Below are 19,960 nucleotides of genomic sequence, written 5' to 3'. Positions count from 1 at the left end.
CTTCCTCTATAAAATGGGGAAACCGTGAAGTATCCATTTCAGCAATTGTATAAGAATTGAATAATATATATGTGATATTTAGCATTGGTTTTTAATAAACACATTGATATTCAAGGTTCTTTACTGAGGGTCTGACTTTATCAGAAAGTACCAGGTTTCAAAAGTAATTGCATAAAATTAGAATGTGTATCAATGCATCCATCCGACAGTTCAATCTTTACAAAATTTGAATTAAATTAAAACAGGCAAAAAAGATCTTGGGAGATTGTTGCAAATAGATCTTCCTTCTTCAATCTCCAATGACATCAGGGTCAAGTATTTAAAAAATTATAAAATTTAGAAAAACTAATTGCATAGGTCAAATTTTCAAATGCTACTATTCAGATTAGTAAAATGCTTGTAAGTCTCAAAATTTATCTATCTTTTAAACCATCTAATTTCACACTGTCACCAGCAAAAGAACATATAATTTCATTTCTATCAGTAAAGGGCCTAGGATATTAGCAGATTCTGAGAGACAAAATTTGAACAAAGAGCAGAGATACAACCCAATCAACTCTCCAGTAATAATGAAGAGAGGAAACACACGAGTGGCATCAAGCTTGTTCCTCACATCCTCCTGAAATGCACGGCACAGATGGAGAAACAAATTAACGTCAGAAAGGTCACCCTGCTTCGACATTGTGAGGACAGAAATGTTTCAGCTAAGCATAAATCCACAGCCTTCACAATTTGGAGGACTAATTTACTCCATTGTCCCCATCAAATAGTTAGGGGTGGTACAGTGCTCACTAGTAAACACCTCAGGAAAAAAAAAAAAAAGACTGCACTCATGCTGTTAGAATCCTAATAAATTAGGCATTCTATGGCACCATCAGAATTTTGCTTCTAGCCACTAAGAGATCTTTGAAGTTTGAGAAACTGACAGTGTGCAAGGCTGAGTACCCAGAAGATATTGCATCTACGGTATTCAAATATCTACAGGCAGTAACAATGAATAAAAACATCCCCATTAATATATCACAACATGGGAGAGAGATTACAGGTCTCTAGATGAAAACATTCGGGCACCAATTTGGTCTGCTGGCACATTACCTCATTCGTCCCTGAGCATTAATGAGTTAGCCTTTAAGTTGTTATTCCATAACCTCCATTTCAGCAAAGGCTGCAGTCGTGATGAACAAAATGGCTCATTTTACCCTATGCGGTGTACTGCCCCAAGATAATTAATTCGGGGGCAGCATTCAATACGTGAGTCAGCCCATCACTCCAGAGCAGACACTCATAAACTGAAGGTAGTACTGTTAAAATACATTCAGAAAAGCTCTGGCATCAAAAAATGTTTCCAGAACTTATTAGAATATTAGAATGGATCAGAGGTAGAAGGGACCCTAGCCATCACCTAGTCCAAAGCTTTCATACTACAGTTCAAAAAACTGAGGGTCAGAGACAGGAGTTTGCCCAAGGCCATACAGCAATCTGACACAAAATCTAGGCAAGAACCCAGTTCTTCTCAGACCTAGGGCTCTTTCCACTGTCTCATCCACCTTTGTTCTTAATAGCTACAAAATAATTAGCTAAATAATGAAATCAAAAGAATAGATACATAATCAAAGCCTGATTCGATAAAATAAGGGAGGTCACATCCAAAGGCAGAGAGCCACCACAAATTACAACCTCTTTGTAAAATAAGGACAGTTGTCATTGTATAGAATGTGGGATGCCCTTTTAAAATTTTATTGACTAAAGAACTCACGCTCAGGATGGTGAAAGGCAATCTTCGTGCTATAAACATCCCAAACCATAGTGTAGATGAGGTGATGTGACATTAAATACAAGAAGACATAGTGGTATTAGGTATATTCTCCCTGTTATCTGCAGTATGTGTCCGAGTACATAATACTGCTAGTATCACAAGCTGTATCACCCTTTATCTTTTTTTCCCTTTTGGTTGCTGCTTCTATTATGTTGTGGTAGAAAAAGTAAAAAAAGAAAATATGATGTTCCATCAACAGGAGGTAATTTTTTCTAATGTCTAATTTTTCTTGTGCTTTTCACATTCTCAAAAGCTTTCCATGAGTCTGTTATTTTCAGACCCTAGCACACAGTAGGTGTTCAATGTGTTTGTTGGGTGAATCACAGGATTATAAATTCTGACAGTTTTGAGAGAACATAAAGGCCTTGTAATTAAAACTGCTATTTGTGACTCATGGATAAATGAATCATGCCATTTTATTCTCACAACCCCTGGGAAGGAGGTAGGTTTGGTATTATGCTTCCCATTTTACAGATAACAACAAACTAGGACTTTGGAGAGGTTGTAACTTACCTGAAGTTGCACTAACATACCATGGAGGGATATGATCTGGGAACTAGCCTATCTCCAGACCTGGTCTTGCCCTCCCCACCAAAACATGGCATTTCTTGGTTTACAACACCAACATTTGCTGCCTGGAACTGGAATGACCTGAATCAAGATTTCCTTTCCTAAAGAGATGGCTAGATTTTGAGGGCTTTCTTTATAAACACTATTCTTGGGAAATGGTAATGAAAGGAGGTGATTGATAGACAGGATAAATAGATAGAGATAAATGATGATAGAGATATATGGTTTTGAAAAACACTGTTATGAAAGATAGAGAAAAAGAATGAATAGAGAGAAAGGCACCAAAAGTGCTCTGTACTCCACCCATCACATCTCTTGCCTCAGCCCACTCCCCAAACTGTCAGCATGGAATCCTGAAAAGGTCCTGAGGTATGGGCTAGAATTCGGGCTCAAATTCCAGCCTTACCACACGTAAGTTCGCACATTCACCAACCAAGTGACCCGGAGCTAATTTTCAAACTTTTATGAGCCTCAGTTCAAAATCATGGTACCTATTAGGTGTGCCTGTGGTAAAGATTAAATAAAAGACAGGATGGAATGAAAGAATCCTCCAAAGGGTCAGTGCTGAACCAACGTAAGGAACAGCACCCCCCACAAATACCTGTGAGTCAAATTTGAAAGGAAGACTGAACAGAAGTGCTGCTATATGGGATAAAGCAGACAGTGTCCCCCCTGAAGAATGCCCTTGTACCATCCACTGAGGGGTGAAAGTGGGTACCATACCCTGTCAGCAGATAGCTCACTTTCACAGGGGAGGAGTTCAACTGTTTCTTCACTGGGTCTTGCGTGATAAGAAATGCAAGGTAGCTAACTGTGGGGGTTAGGGATCAGTCTAGGCTCTGAAACATAGAAAAAAAGTTAAGTGGCTCACAAAAGGGATTCAGTCCATACCTTTTGTTCCATCAGCACAGTGTGTAAGCCATCCATGCTAGAGATGGTGGAGGAAAGATGGGAGCCATCTGGACTGGAAAGTCTCAGTTCTTGCCTTTGGGATCTTACAGCCTAGCTGCAGGTCACATACCATCAAGAGTCTGCAGGACTATCAAGCAAAGCTCGTGGGTCTAACACCATCCTTCCCTGCCCTACTGAAATACATTTCCTCCCCTTTATTCCTTTAAGGAGTATTAAGAATTGACTATTTCTTCAGGTCCACCAGCAGTGGCCAGACTCTTTCAGCTGTAGGTTGTTAGTGTGCATTCAGTAAACTCTGATTCATTTTTCCCATCTTCTCAACTCTCTTGGCCCCAAGCCCCCTTCTTTAAGACATATTCCCTTTCAGACACACACACTCCCTCTCACAAACATCCACACATCCTCAGGTATTCTCACATATGCATACACACACACACACACACACACACACACACACAGAGGATAGACTTCCCCAGTGTATTTGCTACAACAGAAGGAAGGAGGGAAATGAGATTCTGAATTAAAGAGAGAACCATCCAACATTTGCCCCTCTAGGCCACAGCTGGGGCTCCCACCAGTGGACATGAGAGAGGAAAGAACATGGGGACAATTCCTCAAGCCATCTGGAAGAGAGAGCTGTCAAGGAAACCTTATAATAAAGTTGTGCTCCAAACAGTTGCTGAGAACTCTCTCTCTTCCACCTCTGTTCCCCAGCCCCACCTGCTTCCCTCCTCCTTTGTATCTCCCCCAAGAAGCATTCAATTTTCTGCAGTTTTCTTTTTCAAAATCCTGAGTGGCTGTCATAGGGAATTGGGGCTGTGGGAGATGTTTTTCTGATAGTTTTCATGACAGGAATGGTATTTTAAAATTACACTTAAATAATCATATTTAAAAAAATATCTATGTCTGTCTAACTGCCTGTATCTATCCTCCTTTAAAAATTAGACCACTGTCTTGGCCTATGACGCAGTGAGAAAAACCCTTAGACCAGCCGTCAGGCGGTCTGCCTAGTTACCAAAGCAGCTGAGTGGCCTTGGGCAAGTCTGTGAGCATCCCCAAGCCCCAACATTTATTTATTATTATCTGGCTTATCAGAGAACACGGTGGATACACAGTCCTCACGTCTGCCGTGTCCTTGATTCTTCTACAGGACTCAACCGCCTCCAGGACAGATAGTCACGCTGGCGTTGTCCATAGCTGGAGAGAGAACCCTTGCCCCTCTGCAGGTTTCTTTGCACCAGAGTAGGGAGGGGATAGAAGCGGATCTCCTTTTCCCTCCCTAATGGAGTCGCAGTCCTGCAATCAGCCCCTGACCCAGAGCTAGGTGACCGCGGATGGGGGGTGGGGTGGGGTGGAGACCGGGTGACGGGGAGAGGGACAGGAACCGGCCGGCCATGACTTTGCGCCCTCCCCTCGAAGGGATGTCCCGGGCTACAGGTTGTCGCTGCAGCGCGAGGTCAGGCGGGATTGCGCCCCGCGCGTCTCGCCCCTAAGTGGCTCAAGAGCGCGCAGAACCTGCAAAGTTAAACAAAGCCCCGTCGCGCGCAAAAATCACTCTTGCTGCTTGCCGCTGCCCAGAATTTGAAAAATGCAATCTTCCTTGCGTGCTCCACGTTTGAGCCACTGAACGCGAAACGCTGGGCATCTTGCTCAGCACCCGCAGGCTTCCTCTCCCTCCCGCACGTCCGGCGCTCCGCTTGGAGAGTCCTCACCTCCCACTTAGCCCCTCGAGTGGGCTGCACTCAGGCCCCTGGAGCCCTGCCCCTGCACTACCTCTTGGCGACTCTCCTGGTCCGGCCACGGAATAAATGGCTGCGTGACCCGCTGGTCAGTCCTGCGGCGCGACTACGACCCGTCCTGGGACAAGCTGCAGGCTCGGCGCAGAGCTTAGCTCTATGGCTCAGATTCCCCGGCGCTCTCTCTGAAGCTCTCGCGGTGGGGCAGGGGCTGATTCATAGCAATTTTCTACGCAGCAGCCAACTCAGTGCCTTACGCATACCTGTTTGCTACATTCTCTGGGCTACTCCCACTCTTTCTCACCATACCCTTCAATCATCTCTCACTTTATTCAAAGCTGATTTCCCTGTCAAGATTCAGCCTGAGTCCCTTCCTCTGAGGGCTCCCTTTCTCTTCCCCTGGCCGTGGCACACTGTCTCACATTATAAGGGACACTGAGGCAGAAGTGGAGGTTGAGACGGCTAAGAAACTTACCAAAGGTCATTGAGCTATTTAGTGGCCAAGCTAAGAGGAAGGCCCAGAATTCCTGGAACCCAGCTCAGAACGTGTGTTATTACCCCTCATCACTTCCACGTCCCCTCTGCCCTGACTTCTGTGGCATTGAAGGGCAGGTGGTATCCCTTTGGACACAAGGACTGCACAAGGAACAACCCCCAGAGCCTCCTTGCCTCACTCTTCTGACGCCTTGTTTGCCATCTCGTCCAGAGCCTCTGCTTTTCCAAACTCAGAGACAAAAAAGATCATTTTGTTCAGAGTTCAATAAACAGCAAGAAAAAGAAAGAAAGAAAGAAAGAAACAACAAGAGCAAGCAGAATTCTTCCACCTCTCTGGATGAGAATGGTTTCAATAATCCCCTTCTTAACACACACAGAGTCTTCGTCTTTCTGTCTTCTTGGCATCTGGAGCAGTCAGAAGGCCATTCACACCTGCCCAAACCATCTTACCTTCTAATATTACTTCCAAAAATGCCTTGTTCTAATCTGCAGTCCAACAAACATATATTCAAATCACTATTCAGCCAAGCAAAAATGTATTATTCACAAGCACTAAATATTCTCATCTGACACAACAAGGGCAATATGGGGTTATAAAGGCAAGATCTCAACTGGGGAGAATCTCAAATACACAGTTACACCCCCTCCCAGCTGAATTTTCTCCTCTCCTGGATGAAGCAAATGGATGGAGAGTGCTGTTGACAGAGGGAGTGGATGGAAAAGAAAGAGGAGAAGAAAATCAAGAATGCCAGAGACTGGATGAGCCCAGCAAGAGGGAAGGAGGCAGAACAGAGTCTAGGCAAAGGAGAGGAGGAAGGAAGGGGAGGAGAGAGGATACACATCCGTAGGTGCTGGGGCAGCTCTGGAAGACATGAACTTATTCCCCAAAGGCTTGGAGTTGTGGCTTTTGGATTTGGATTGGAAATGAGATCCAGAAGCCCAGTGGCAAGTCTCTTTTAAGCCCTAGCAAAGCAAGAGAGCTTCTGGCTCTCGAATCAGCCTTGGTGGCACTCTTTTCACTTCAAGTACCACCTCAGCACCAGCAATACCAAAAAGGCGCCCTCTTCCCCTGCTCCTCTTTCCTACCCCTTCCTCCTCAGGAATTAAATCAATCTTACCCAACACAGCAGTGTAATTTGACTGCTCAGGGTGGTTTTCCCTTCCCTGGAAGGAGAGGATCTCTCTCTCTCCTGCTGAAAATGGGCTGGGTGCTGCCCCTTTATACATTCTAGAGCACCAGATGAGGAGAGGGGGAGAAAGGGAGGGAGCGGCAGTTTGGAGCTGGTCCAATTTGTCCTTGGCATCCTCTTTCTCCTCTTGGTCTTTTTCTGCAGCCCCTCCTTCTGTCCCTGGCAGCTCTGCTCCCCTTCCTCACTACAGCATCCTGCAGCCAGATCCCCCACTCTCAGGATAAGGGATGGATACTGGGGTGCAACTTGCAGGTGATGCTTGCTTTCTCTCGTGGGATCTTATGCTGATACGCCAGGGAAAGATCTGAGTTGGGGGTAGGTGGGTGTCATAGGAGATGAAAAGAGAAACCCACCCAGGTAACCAACTGCCTGTAAAGCAACACACGTTGGCATCAGGGGCAGCTGGGAGACATAATCTGAACCTGAGTGCATAAGAAGCCAATTTAGGCAGAGGGCTGACAGATAACTGGCTTGAGTTACCGTGATTGCCTTGGTAACATAAATACATAGAGATGGCATGATATATTAGAAAGCAGATGATTGCGTGTCACTCAGCCTCAGTTTTCTCAACTGCAAAATGGGATAAATGCTCACCATATAGCACTATGGAGAAAAGAGTGTGTGGAAATAACATCAGCAAAATACTTGGCACAGGGCCTCAAGCAGAGCCCCTTTCCCCCTTAACTTCCTTCTGGTGTTGAGAACAGGAAGGAAAAGGACTTGCTCAAGGTCATGCAGCAAGTAACCAAGTCAGAATTGGAAACCAGGTCTCCCAAACATCCCCCAGAAAGGATGCTTTCCACTCCACTTCCTCCTCTAAGAAGCTGCCTGACTCGGGGGAGGGGGAGGGAAGTGTGGAGCTTAGGAGCTGGACTTCCCTTGTGGCTCAGATGGTAAAGCGTCTGCCTACAATGCAGGAGACCCAAGTTTGATCCCTGGGTCAGGAAGATCCTCTGGAGAAGGAAATGGCAATCCACTCCAGTACTCTTGCCTGGACAATCCCATGGATGGAGGAGCCTGGTAGGCTACAGTCCATGGGGTCGCAAAGAGTTGGACACGACTGAGCGACTTCACTTGGACTTGGACGCTTAATGTACAGACATTCTACCACTGAGTCCCAGCTTCAAGGGCTCACCTTTCTGCTTTACCCTCCTGATCATCACTCAGGTAACATCCCCTTTCCATCTTAGACTAATTCATCACCACTTTAGCGCCACCTCTGCTGCCCAACTCTGAGACAGTGACTCACCTTTTAGCTGGCCAGGGCCTCTGACCTCCAGGAAAGAAGCTTTCTTCTTAATGGACTGCAGGAGCCTCAGCCACAGTGAGCCAACCCCTCTTCCAGAGAATTTGAGGGCTGGAGGGCTTTGAGGAGGAGTGGAATAGCACTCTATTTAAAAGCCACTGCTCTCCATCCCCCACAGTGCCTGGGGTGCTGCTATTGGAATCCTCTCTCTAGACCCTTAAGGATAACCCCTCTGTACCCTTAAGTCTGGGTGTTTCCAAGGGATTCCACCCAGGGCCTCATTTGCCACATGTATACAGCCTGTGCTCTAGCTGGCACTGTGCTAGGCACTGGCAAGGCGTAAGTTAAGAGAAGTTGTCCTTGGCATCCAGTGAGTGTTCACTACTGTTAAAAAAAAATAAAATAAGGTGGCAACTTGGAAAGGGGGAGAAGAATTCAGGGTGGGAGTGGGAATGAATCAGGAAGTTCCTTTGAGAGGTGAGGTGATGGGCAGGGTGGTGGTGAATTGCAATGTCTTGTGGCAAGTGTATGACACCACTAAAATCACTGCTGTGGGTGTTTCCCTTCAACAAAGCACGTTGCTTAAGTACTTGAATGCTAATTGAACCCCTGTCCAGCCTCTGACTTAGAGGCACTACCTGGTGGCCATATCTCCAGCCTCTGATCCGCTTCTTCCCTAATCTCCCAAACCTTTATCTCTAGTGAGGATGAAAGAGAGGGAATGGCCATCCTTGGGATCTTAACTGGAATAAGCATTTTGCATGTATTTCCTCCTTTAAACTTCACAATCAGCCTGCAGCTTAAGCCAGGTAATCAACTGCAAAGTGGCAGAGTGGGGGTTCGAACCTATACAGACTCTGAAGCTTGTGCACTTTGCACCGCCAGGCGCTTTACACAATGCGCCGCCTCAGGCGGAAGTCCTCTTCCTCCTCCTCGCCGACACCCGCGGTCCATCTCTACAGAGAGGAGGCAGGCGGAGGATAGGAGCCAGATGGTTATCTGGCCGCGGAACATTCTGGAGTGACCTTTGTAGTTCGCTACAGTGGGAGGGGACCTCAGAGTTTCCCGCGATGGTTATGCTGCCCAAAGGGCAAAGCACCCTCGGTGACTCTACCGCCCCCTGCCGCCGGTAGCTCCCGGGCCGAGGCGGCTGTCCTTGGGAGGGCTTGTGTGCCAGAAAAAAAGCTCACCGCCTGCCCAAGAGGGGTCGACGCTGGTGCTGGGCTGCAGACAGCCCTGCCAAATTTGGTGACAAAAGGCGCCCTACTATGTGTCCAACGCGGTGTCGGTGATTCCTAATAGCCATCGCCTTTTATGTGAAAATTAGTGGCTTTGCAAAATAGTGAGGTCTCTATTAAAAGACGTCTTCAAACTAGATTAGAAGGAATTTCGCAAAAAGCTTGTCTGCAGGTTCAAACTCCTTACTTCTTGAAACCAATAAAGCTTTCCACCCCCAACAGTTGCTCACTCTCCCTGGAGGGAGAGGAAGCAGCACCTCCCCCCTTCCTCGCCCCCATCCCCACCCCCACCTCCACCCCCAGTCGCAGGGAGCTGGGGTCTAAGCAGCGATGGGATCTGGGAGTGGGGCTGCTGCGGGGAGGAGCCTCCGGCAGGGTCGACCAACGCAGAATCAGGGTCTCCGCGGAGCTCACGTGCCCTCCGCCAGCCGGCGGATTCCCCGGGCCTTCCAGTTTTCCCGGGTTCCGATTGGACCCCATCTGGACCCAACTCACTCACTCCCTTTGCTTGGGGATGGGGAACAGGCGGGTTAATGGGGACAACACTCAGGTCAAAGGGAAAAGAGCGTCTGTGCCCGCAGCGCCTCGCCCGCCCATCCCCCCTCCTTCCTTCCCCTCCTCCCATCCTCGCCCCCTTCTCTTCCGCCCGGAGGGAAGGAGGGGGCGGGCTGTATGTGTATGTATGTATGCATGTACGCGTGTGTGTGCGCGCGCAAGTGCGGCTCGCCTGTGTGTGAGTTCCGTGTGTGACTGGGTGTGGGATGTGTGCTGCATGCTTTAGTTCGAGTGCTGAGTGTGAAGTGGATTTGGTTTGAGCTCGGATGTGGAGCGTGTGTTTGTGCAGTGTTCGTGTGTGCACGTTTGTAGGTTGTACGTTTCTGCCTGGTTGTAGTGTGACTGTGTGGGTGCGGTCTGGATGTGGGTGTGTTCGATGTATGCTTCTGCCGGGGTCCGTGGTCGTGCTGTAGTGTATATGTGTATGCAGTGTGTGTATGTTTGTGTGCCCATAGAAGCTCGTGTGCATATGTTGGTTTGGTGTGTGTTTACCCTTAGCTGTGTTAGGTCAAGATGGATTTACGGGCGGTGATTGTTGTGGTGTGTAGTGTGTGTTCGTGAGCAAGGTGTCTTTATATGTGAGCTTACTTAAGGCGTGTGTATTCAAAGGTTTGTGTCAGGGTGCACTGTGTGTGTGTGTGTGTTTGAGTGTGATGTGCTCTTGTGTGTGGTGGGGACGCATGCAGCCAAGGTCTGTGCTAGGGTGGAGGGCTGAAAACCCGGTGTGTGCGTCTTGGAGGGAGGTCGCCGTGTGGTTTTACAGGTGTAGTGTGTGAGAGCATGGGGTTGTCTAAAGAGCCCAAGTGACTGTGTGCTTGGTGTTTTTTTTTTTTTTTAAATTGGGGGTGGAGGGGGACTTTGCTCCAGGACTGGGACGAAGAAGGAGCTAGGGGCCCGCGACTTCGGCAGAGTCGCCTCGTGCCCGGAATTGCCGGGTCTGGGTCCGACGACCCCCACGCTGTGCGCACCAGGCCCCCGGGGGGCTGGGTGTGAGCTTACCTGACTGCCTAGAGGAAAGAAGAGGAGGTCGTCGCCCGTGGTTGGCCAGGTAGGGCGCCTAAGGCGCTGTGCAGGGGCTGGTGGGAATAAACTGGAAAGGTTCTTGGTCACTGATCCCCTCCCCCTTCCCCCAGGAGATCCCACTTCCTGCCCAGCAAAGCCCAGCTATTTGCACAAGGCCTGGCTGTTTCACAGTTCTTTGGCTTTGTGTGGGCACATACGGTTGCCTGGAATCCCTTTCCCCCTGGGCCTCGTGACAAACTCCTACTTATTTTTTAAGAACTCACTTAGGAGTCACAAAACTTTCTCTGCTTTTCTGTAGCCCTCCCTCCCAGTTGAGGGCTCTCTCCTTGGAGCCCTCATAGTTGCTCTCTTCATACTTCTCATGATACCATCAAACATAACTGCAATTATTTGTCTCTCCTTTTAAACTTTGAGCTCCTGTAGTAAATGCCTGGTATATGGCACAAATAATAATAGTCACCATGATCATTATGTTACCATTTATTAAGTACTTATTGTATACCAGGCATTGTGCTAGTGCATTGTCTGGAGTCTTCATAATGACCTCATGAGGTAATTAGAGCTGTGACTTATCACTGTTTTGCACATCACACATCAAACTCAGAGTAGTTAAGTAACTTCTCCAGGGTCACACAGCCAGTGGGAGGTAGAGATAGTATTTGAATCCAGGTTTGCCAAGCTCCCTAAACCTTTCTTCTTTTCCAAGCAGCCTCACCAAGAATCCCTCATTTCTGCTAGGCATTGAGGTTTCTATGAAACAGTATCACTTCCGAACAAATCTTTCTTTTGAGCTTACTGACAGCACCAAGAGTGCTCAGCATGATTATTTTCTTTGTCTCTGAGACAGCTGATAGCTTCTCCACCATACCTGCTTTGTTGACACCTCAAAATCTTTAATTACTCTAGGCTCATAAGCACCTCACAGGCTCCAGTTCTGGGAGCTCTCCTTAGGCTGGTGCTGAAAGAAAGAGCAGAGAAGGAGCACTTTCTAGCCATAGGGTCAGGGGAATTGAGCATGGATGGGAATGGAGGTGAGGGGTCAGGATGGAGTATAAATGATTTCACAGCTCCTCCTGATCCATTTTTATGGCACTACCACCAGAAATTGATATGTAGTAAATTTCAAGCAGACCAGTCATCTCCATATCAAACTACACACAGAAAAATAAGCAGAGCCCCCCAGTAGATTTTTGAATGGGCCCCCTTTTGTATTATTCATGTTTGGGGGGAGCACTGTGCCTACCTAGTGGGGTTTCTGCTGCTCTGATGCCTTCCAAGCAGCCTCATCTGAGAATTTCAAATTAAAACAATACATCGCATTTTTTTTTGGAACACATTTATTGGGGGGAGAGGGGGGTTGGCGCCATCACAGCTAAAGGGCCGCTGAAAGAACTGATTTCCAGCTCAGCCCCCCAGGGAACCAGCCTAGACTGCCGCAGAGAGGTCAGGGGGTGGATAGAGAGGGACAATTCAACAGTGGTGAGTCACTTTGCCACTTTTCAGGGGGGGAAGCAGAAAGCAAGAAGCACGATTTAAATTGCCACTGTTATTATTGTGCCCTTTCAACTGGCACAAATGAGCCTGGTGTGCAGACGAGAAGCAGCTGTAACATCCATAAAGCTTCCCCGCCAGCTGGGCCTGGGTCAGCACCTCATCCTGGGTGGGCAAGAAAAGCATTGCCTAAACTACTACGTAGCCAGAAAGTGTTGTGTTTTGTTTTTGTTTTTAAGTGCAGTGGGGAAGGTGGTTCTAGAGAAGTCAAAGACTAGCTGAAGCCCCTTGCTGAAGTCTGTCCAAGAAGTTCATGCAAACTTTGGTGTCTTCCAGCATCTGGTCTCAGGCAGGTGACTTTCCTGCTGCTGCGGGGGCCAGTCTGATACCTCCTCACCCTCCTCTGAATATAGCAAGTCCACTTCCACTTCCTCACTGCCATCCTGCAAGGCTTCTGCCTCCCACCCCTACACACAGACCACTCAACCACGGAACCGCCTATGTAAATTCTGTGGTCTGAGTCCCACCTGAATCCGTGAAGACTGTCTGATTCACTCCAGTCCAGTACTCTTACCTGCGAAATGGGGGACAAACTTCACCTTTGAAGAAGCCGAAAGCTCCAAGGCTCTAACTCCAAAGGTGCACTTCTAGGCTGCATAACCCACATAAGCGGTGGGTTAGGAGGGGCTACCCGGACCCTTGTCAACATTGCCACCACCGTGGGGTAGATACACACACACACACGCACACATGCACACACTCTTCCCTTGGAGCTTAAAATCCCCACTATAAGTCTCTCTCTCTCTCTCTCGAGTTCATAACAGGAGGATTATACGGGGAATTGTAAAGGTGGAAAAAATGCTTTAACAACCTCCATTACTGCCAAATGTAAACAGAAATTTGCTTGTTTTCACCCTAAAAACAAGAACCCATATGGGCAAGGCACCAAAACGGGAATTTTATCAAAGAGAAAGATCTTGGTTTTCCCAAGAAAATGTGAGTAAAGCCCTTAAAGATAAGGACCTTCAGACAGCTTTGAGTTTGTGTCCCAGCTCCATCACTTACTTGCTGTGTGATCTTGGGAGGGTTACTTCATCTCTCTGAACCTCAGTTTTCTCATCTGTAGTTTGGAGATGTTAACACCTGCCTTAGACATGCTCAGATGACCGAAGGAGGTAAAATATGGACAGTGTCAGCCGGATGTCTAGCACATCTGGTAAATGTTCAAGAAAAGGATAATTCCCTCTCGCTTAAGTCGCCCCCCACCCACATAGCCCGAAGTGTCCTAACGGGTGTTCAGGGACTGAAGCTGACTGACTAGGCTGCCAATTTTCCTCATTACTGGTGTGTCTGACACTCTTGAAATAGCCCCTCTTCTTTTAGGGTGATGTTGTGATCAGCCTAATGCAGCCCGGAAGAACTGGACCCTAAGTCCAATTCTCACTCTGCAGTTTCTCCTGGCAGTGTTAATGAGACCAAGGTTTCAGATGTGATATTCCATATAGGAAAGTTTCCAACTACCTGCTCAGCATCTGGACTTCCTCCCATCCCAGCTATGGACTGTGCTCCCCAGCCCTCACATCAGAGCCAGTCCTGACCCGTCAAATGTGTGCCATTGTACCCCAAAGAAAGACAGGGTGAATATTCCTTGGCTAAACTTCCCCCACGACTTCCGTTATGGTTTTTCTTTTGTTTTCTGAACTCTAACCTAGAAATTAGGAGAGGCTCCCAAGGCCGCCCTTTTTCTAGCAGCCACCAACGTTGCGGGGTGTGGGGGCGGGGAGTAGATGAGGGGAGAGATGATGTTTCTCTGAAATATACTTTGCAACACCTAAAATACTGTTCCAATTAGTTGTTATCTAACTGTTCGCAGTTAAAGTAAAGTAAAACCTACCCTTTGGTAAAGTACAAGAGAAGAAGACCCCAATCGGTGCCCTTTCCTCTCTGATGCTATTGCCTCCCTCTAGAGACAAAAACAAGTCACTACAAGCTGAAGCTGCGTTTGGGCAGAGTCGGGGTGGAGGTAGGAGTGCAGGTTAAGAAGTTGAGGGGAGGGGGTGGATATAATCCCATGGAGGGATAAAGAGGCTACAGACTATTGACATTTATGGCAGAAAAGCTCTGAGTGGCCAGGCTCCAGGTGCTCTCAGTCTCTGGAAGATGCCTTCAATTCCTCCTTCCTTACCTCTCGTATTCATCCTGCATGCTACCCCTCCCAGACCCTAGACTCCACCATGTGAGAGAATCTATTAGTGAGTCCCTCTGAGGATTTAGGAATTCAAGCTTTTCTCTCGTTCCTATCCCTGTCTGCTTCTGAGGAGGTCCTATAGCCCCTGCTTTGAAGAGGAAAGTGGGAGGGGTAACAGGGGTCAGCTACACCACACAAGAATTGCTGGATTAGGGGTTCGAGAGAGGCCCTGGCCATTTAATAAGTATCACTGAGTGCAGGGACCTCCCCGTTACTGGGTAGCAGGTGCCTGTCCCGAGGAAGCTGTGTGGTTTTTCAAGAACTGTATCTGAGACATGACAGTAGCTGCCAAGGCTCATCAAACATGCCATCTACCTACTTCTGCTGATACATGTGAGAACAAATGATACTGCCAGAAGGAAACAGAAATCGTTTCCTAGTGACTCAGAGCCCCAGCAATAAGAACACAGGTGGTGTTTGCATTGCATCTTTCCAGTTGAAATGTGCACCTTTTCATAGAAAGGAATCTATAAGTAATCAAGCAGATCAAAGACCAGATTTTGGACTCTGGGCAAGGAAACATCATCATGGTATTGACCACCTAGTAAATGTCTGCTTCTGTACCAGCATAGTAATGGAAGCTTTGCAAATGTTATTTCTTTTAATCTCATGCAGGCTTTGAAATCAGACCAAAAGGGGTTGTGGTCTTTGCTCAGCTATTGTGTGAGAGTGAGCAAGTTACTAAACCTCCCAGTTTTTGTTTTACAGTGAAGATGATAATACCTCAAAGAGTTGTTACGAAAGTTAAATGGGATCATTTGTGTAAAATGACTAGTATCACAGCAAATATTTGGAGAAGGAATAAAACACATCTTTCGATACCTGAACCATAGAAGGCACTTAATGATATCACCAATAACAATAATACAACTACTATTAAATAGTTGTTAAAAATAATAATATTATTAATAACTTGAAAATGTAGGCATTATTACATTATTTTAAGAGAGGTTAAGACACTTGCTCATTGCAAGACTGTGAAAGCAGGTCTGGAATTCAAGCCCATTCCACCTTTTCCCACCCAGTATTAGGGGACATTTCATGATCGTTGGGAAGATCACATTTGGCTGACCTGATTTAGTCATTACATTTACTAGAATTTGAAGGAAAAATATCCCTTAAACTATGTATAGTGGGATTCTAGATAATTATAATTATTATATGGACTATTGTATGGACTATATTATATGGACTATTGTATGGACTATTTGCATTCAACTAGCATTTTAAGAATCTCTTTAGTCCAGGTTCGATGCATGATACAGGATGCTCAGGGCTGGTGCACTGGGATGAGGGATGGTATGGGGAGGGAGGTGGGAGGGGGGTTCAGGATGGGGAACACGTGTATACCTGTGGCGGATTCATGTTGATGTATGGCAAAACCAATACAATATTGTAAAGTAAAAAAAATTAATAAAGAAGTTATGCTCCTCAAAAAAATAAAAGAATCTCTTTAAAATATAAGAGTAATTTAAGCACAAACTCGATAAAAATTTTGGGAAACAGAAAAAATAACTATTATTCTATCAACCTAATAGGGTCTCTTACTTGACCTTGTTGCTGAATTTTCTTCCAGTCTTTTAAAAAATGCATATTTGACACATAAATCATACCATTTTCCATGTTGCTACATCTTTGTCATAAACAGCATTTTTATGGATGCAGACTAGTCTAACAAGTGGCGATGTCATATATTTTATTTAATCATTCCCCTACAGTTGGACATTTAGGCTGTTTTGGTTGATAAGTTGAAAAAAGGAATGACGTTGCTTTCACTGTTGCCATCATCACCCTCAGGGACCTGATATCCTGCTCCATCAATGCCCAATATGCTTTCTGTCATTTGATATTTAAGCTTGATGAATGTCAGCTCTACTGCTGGAGCCTGAGATACACTTGCAAGAGTATCATTTTCTGCCAGTTTTCATCACACAGATGCTGCATTTTATACTATGATAGGTAAAGTGTGGCCTAACCTAGGAACCTAAGCTCTGGAGTGTCACATTTTTTTTTCCTTTGGAGAAATGTCTTTTGAGGTGCAAACAAATGATTTTCAAAGGCACTTCAGGAAGTCTTGCCATTGGTGGATGGGGGTGCTAGTCCAATGCCATGATCAGGGAAGCAGGATATCTCATCAAACTTGCCCCAGCTCTGGGAAGTAATCCTGTGCAGTGCAACCAGGCCTGGTCTCAGCGCAATGATTGGGTCCCATCCCCAAGAAAAGATCAAATTTGTATGTAAAGTGGGCCCTAGGGTCCCTTTAGCTGTAGAGTTTTGGCTGCTTTACAGAAGTCCAATTGTCTGAGGCTAAATCCAATGCCAGGAGTGAACTGGGGACAGAATTTCAAGTGGGTCAATTGTGCTGTCCTTTTCCCTGGGAAAGAAGCCCTTTCTGGGTCCCCATTCTTTCCATACCTAATTGATGCTTCTCCCAGATGTCTTCATATGGTCATCGATTGCCCGTTGCCACCCTCAAACGATTGCTCTGACATACCAACACTGTCCCAAGCAAGAGGTGGTTAGGTGGGTAAAGGAACATTGAGAATGCTTCCCCTAGTCTTCCCAATCATCAGTCAGCTGCTCCCTCCCTCTGACTCCTGAGGATTTCTGGAAGGCATTTGAGAGGAGGCACCAAGGGCAGCTGGAGCCCTACAGAATATCAGTAGTTACCACAAAGTTACATTGAAGTGAATGAGTTCTTACCTGGTCAAAACACTGTACCCCCAAACCAATTACTTATTTCAAAATGATGTTCTCTGACTTAAGTGAGACCACATATGTAAAGGACTGAGGCTGGGGCCCAACATCTGGGTAGTACTTCACATATATTAGCTGCTCTGTACAAGTAATAGAACTGGTATAGGCAATGGTATACCCCACTGGCATATGCAGGGGGACAGGTCTCACCAGATTGGAAATGCAGTAGCAAATATATGTCAAACAACTATAGAATACAGACTTTGAAAAGAACTTGAGTTTACTTTTTTCTTCAGGTGAAGAAAGTACTTCCAATATAAATTAGCGATTTGTGTGAACTCTGTGGCGTGTACAAGGGATTTGTGTGTGGCATGTGCATGTGTGATGTGGTTATGTTGTGTGTGAAAAGTATGTGATGCATGTGAAGTATGTGTGCACTGGTGACATTGTAGGTGGGAATGTGTACATATGTGTGTGTTTATGGCTACGTGTCTGTGTACCGTGAGTGCGAACCTGGTCTTCCAACAGAGGGAAAGTCAACCATCCAGGACTATATTTACAGGGACACAGCTGGAAATCCTCTTTGGACCCGGTCATTGGGCATTCACAATTTGGAGCACATTCAAAAAAGAGCAGCTAGATGTGGGTAGGAGCCTTGTAGCCATGTCATGTGTTAAACAGATAAAGGAACTGGGGAGATTTGGCCTGGATGAAAACAGGGGTGAATGGGGGTGGGGAACGGAGAGGGTTGGCACTGTTCTCTTGGAAGGATCATGAAGGTCAGCACCAGATCCAGAAAAAGAGATTTGGGTTCAGCTTAAGGAAAAACCTTCTAATTCTAATAGAAATGACTGTCTTTAGTTGGGAATGGGCTACTTGTGTGATACTGACCCTCTTCCCAATGGGGTTATTCATAAAGGAGACTTCATATCCTTGATCTCATTGGAGTCACAGCTTTCAGGCCAGGCAGGGGTGGAATGGTTCATTCCATCCCCTTTTCAAGGGTAGGGTGTTTGAGCTGAAAGGCTTTAAAAGGCATCTTATAAAACTCCTTTATAATTATTTTTGTCTTCTATATACCAGGATCACATAAACTAGAAAAAAAATATACAGAACAAAAAATGAAACTCTCTGTGTGTATGCAGATCTTTCTTTCTTTCTCAGAGAATGTGTGGCCTGCCAGAGACTGCACTTGAACTTGCTAAGCATGCTGCAGCCCCCTAGTAGTAGGCCAGAGTTCTGGGATGGTTCTCAGCAGGGTGCTCTGGCTGGCAAGGACTAAAAACAGTTTCTGCAGAATTAAACTGCCTAGGCCCCTCCTCTCCCTGCCTTCCCTCCCCTCCCTGTGAGGGGGCAGAGGAAAGAGGAGACAACCCCAGGTTTGGTCTATGGCTGGTGACCAATGACGCACTCTCACCAATATAGATTTTGGAGGTGGAGACTATGGAAAAACAGGTGGCAGTGGGGGCAGGTGGCAGCCTAGAGGGGGTGGGGCCTACCAAGGGAGAGTGAAGGACAGTGTGGGTGGGGGTCCTGGGAAATCTCAAACAGAAAATATAAGTCTCCTGAAACTTAAGGAGGAAGAAAATAAATGAGTTTCCAAAATGTACTTTATAGAAGCAGTTCCCAGGAAAGGCCACCCACATAGCACACTCGCCCTGGGATCTTTTGTACACCTATGCCCTCAACCCCACAGGGACAGGGAAAACAGCACTGATCTCAAAGTATCCATGGGAAGACCCAGACTAAAGACCCCAGGCCTCTGCCATTGGGCAGTTTGGGGCAGTGGGCAGTTGACAGAGCCTCTGCAGAAACAGATTGGCTGCCAACTCCTTGTGTGACCTTGGGCAGGCCTTTGCCATCTCTGGCCTTCAGTGTCACCATCTCTTAAATAAAGGGGCTGAATTTGATGATCCTAAGGGGCCCCTGTCGATATTCTGTAGTTGAGATTGGTACATGGGGGACAGGCTTCAAGGCAAAAGGATCCCCGCTCCCCCCCTCCATCTTCAGGGTTCCCAGGCCCGAGCTGCCGGGTCGGGGACATACATCCTGGGGCCTGTATTGCCCTTAGGTTTCCGGACTCTTGGTCCTAAGTGTCTGGCCCCGACGCTCTAGCTGTCCCCGAGGACGGCTGAGCCAGCGACTCCGCCCCCGCGCTCGACCCGCGTCCCGCCGAGCCATTAGCGCGATTGCTCGCTGTTCCCGGCAAAGCCGGTGATTTATGCGGGGCCTCGACGGGGCAGTCCTTGAGCCAGGAACAATTAGCTAAAAGCCCTCGGGAAGGGAGGCGAAGGGGCGGCGATCCAAGCCCCAGGGCGCCCGGCCGGGGCGGCAGCCGCCGGCAGCCCCCGGCCGAGGACCCCAGCCCCCCGACTCGGCGGGCCCCACTCACCACGGCGGGGGCGGGGCTCGAAGGCCGACGCGAAAAGGCAGTCCAGCATCCACGCCATGGCCCGCGCTCGGCGCCGCAGCCTCGCAGCCGGCGTCCGCGCCAGCCCCCGCGCCGGCGGCCCTAAGTAGCCCCCGGTGACCACGCCCTGAGCCGCACCCTGCACCCAGCGAAGTGTCTCAGTCACCGGACACCTCGGGCCTGTCACGAAAGGGGCAGGGCCTCAGGGGAGCCCCCCTCCCGCCGGAGGAGAGGCGGCTGATCCCACAGCCCCTTCCCCCACGCGGAGGGAGGCCGAAATCCAGCTCCTGTCCGGGAAGCCCCGACTCTGAGGGCAGGACCCTGCCCCTACCC

At 47.5% G+C, this 19,960-nt stretch overlaps 1 protein-coding gene across 1 annotated transcript in view; it reads right to left on the bottom strand.

Annotated features, from left to right (window-relative positions):
* The window catches only part of ARHGAP36 (Rho GTPase activating protein 36), a 31,319-nt gene extending 11,652 nt beyond the window's left edge, over nucleotides 1-19,667 (bottom strand). The window contains exon 1 of the mRNA XM_052663362.1: nucleotides 19,610-19,667. Within this exon, the coding sequence (XP_052519322.1) occupies nucleotides 19,610-19,667 (58 nt within the window). The remainder of the gene's footprint in view (nucleotides 1-19,609) is intronic.
* Between the last annotated feature and the right edge of the window lie 293 nt (nucleotides 19,668-19,960).

Source organism: Budorcas taxicolor, chromosome X (assembly GCF_023091745.1).
Source record: "Budorcas taxicolor isolate Tak-1 chromosome X, Takin1.1, whole genome shotgun sequence".
NCBI lineage: Eukaryota > Metazoa > Chordata > Mammalia > Artiodactyla > Bovidae > Budorcas > Budorcas taxicolor.
This window is presented reverse-complemented; position numbering and strand designations above follow the sequence as displayed.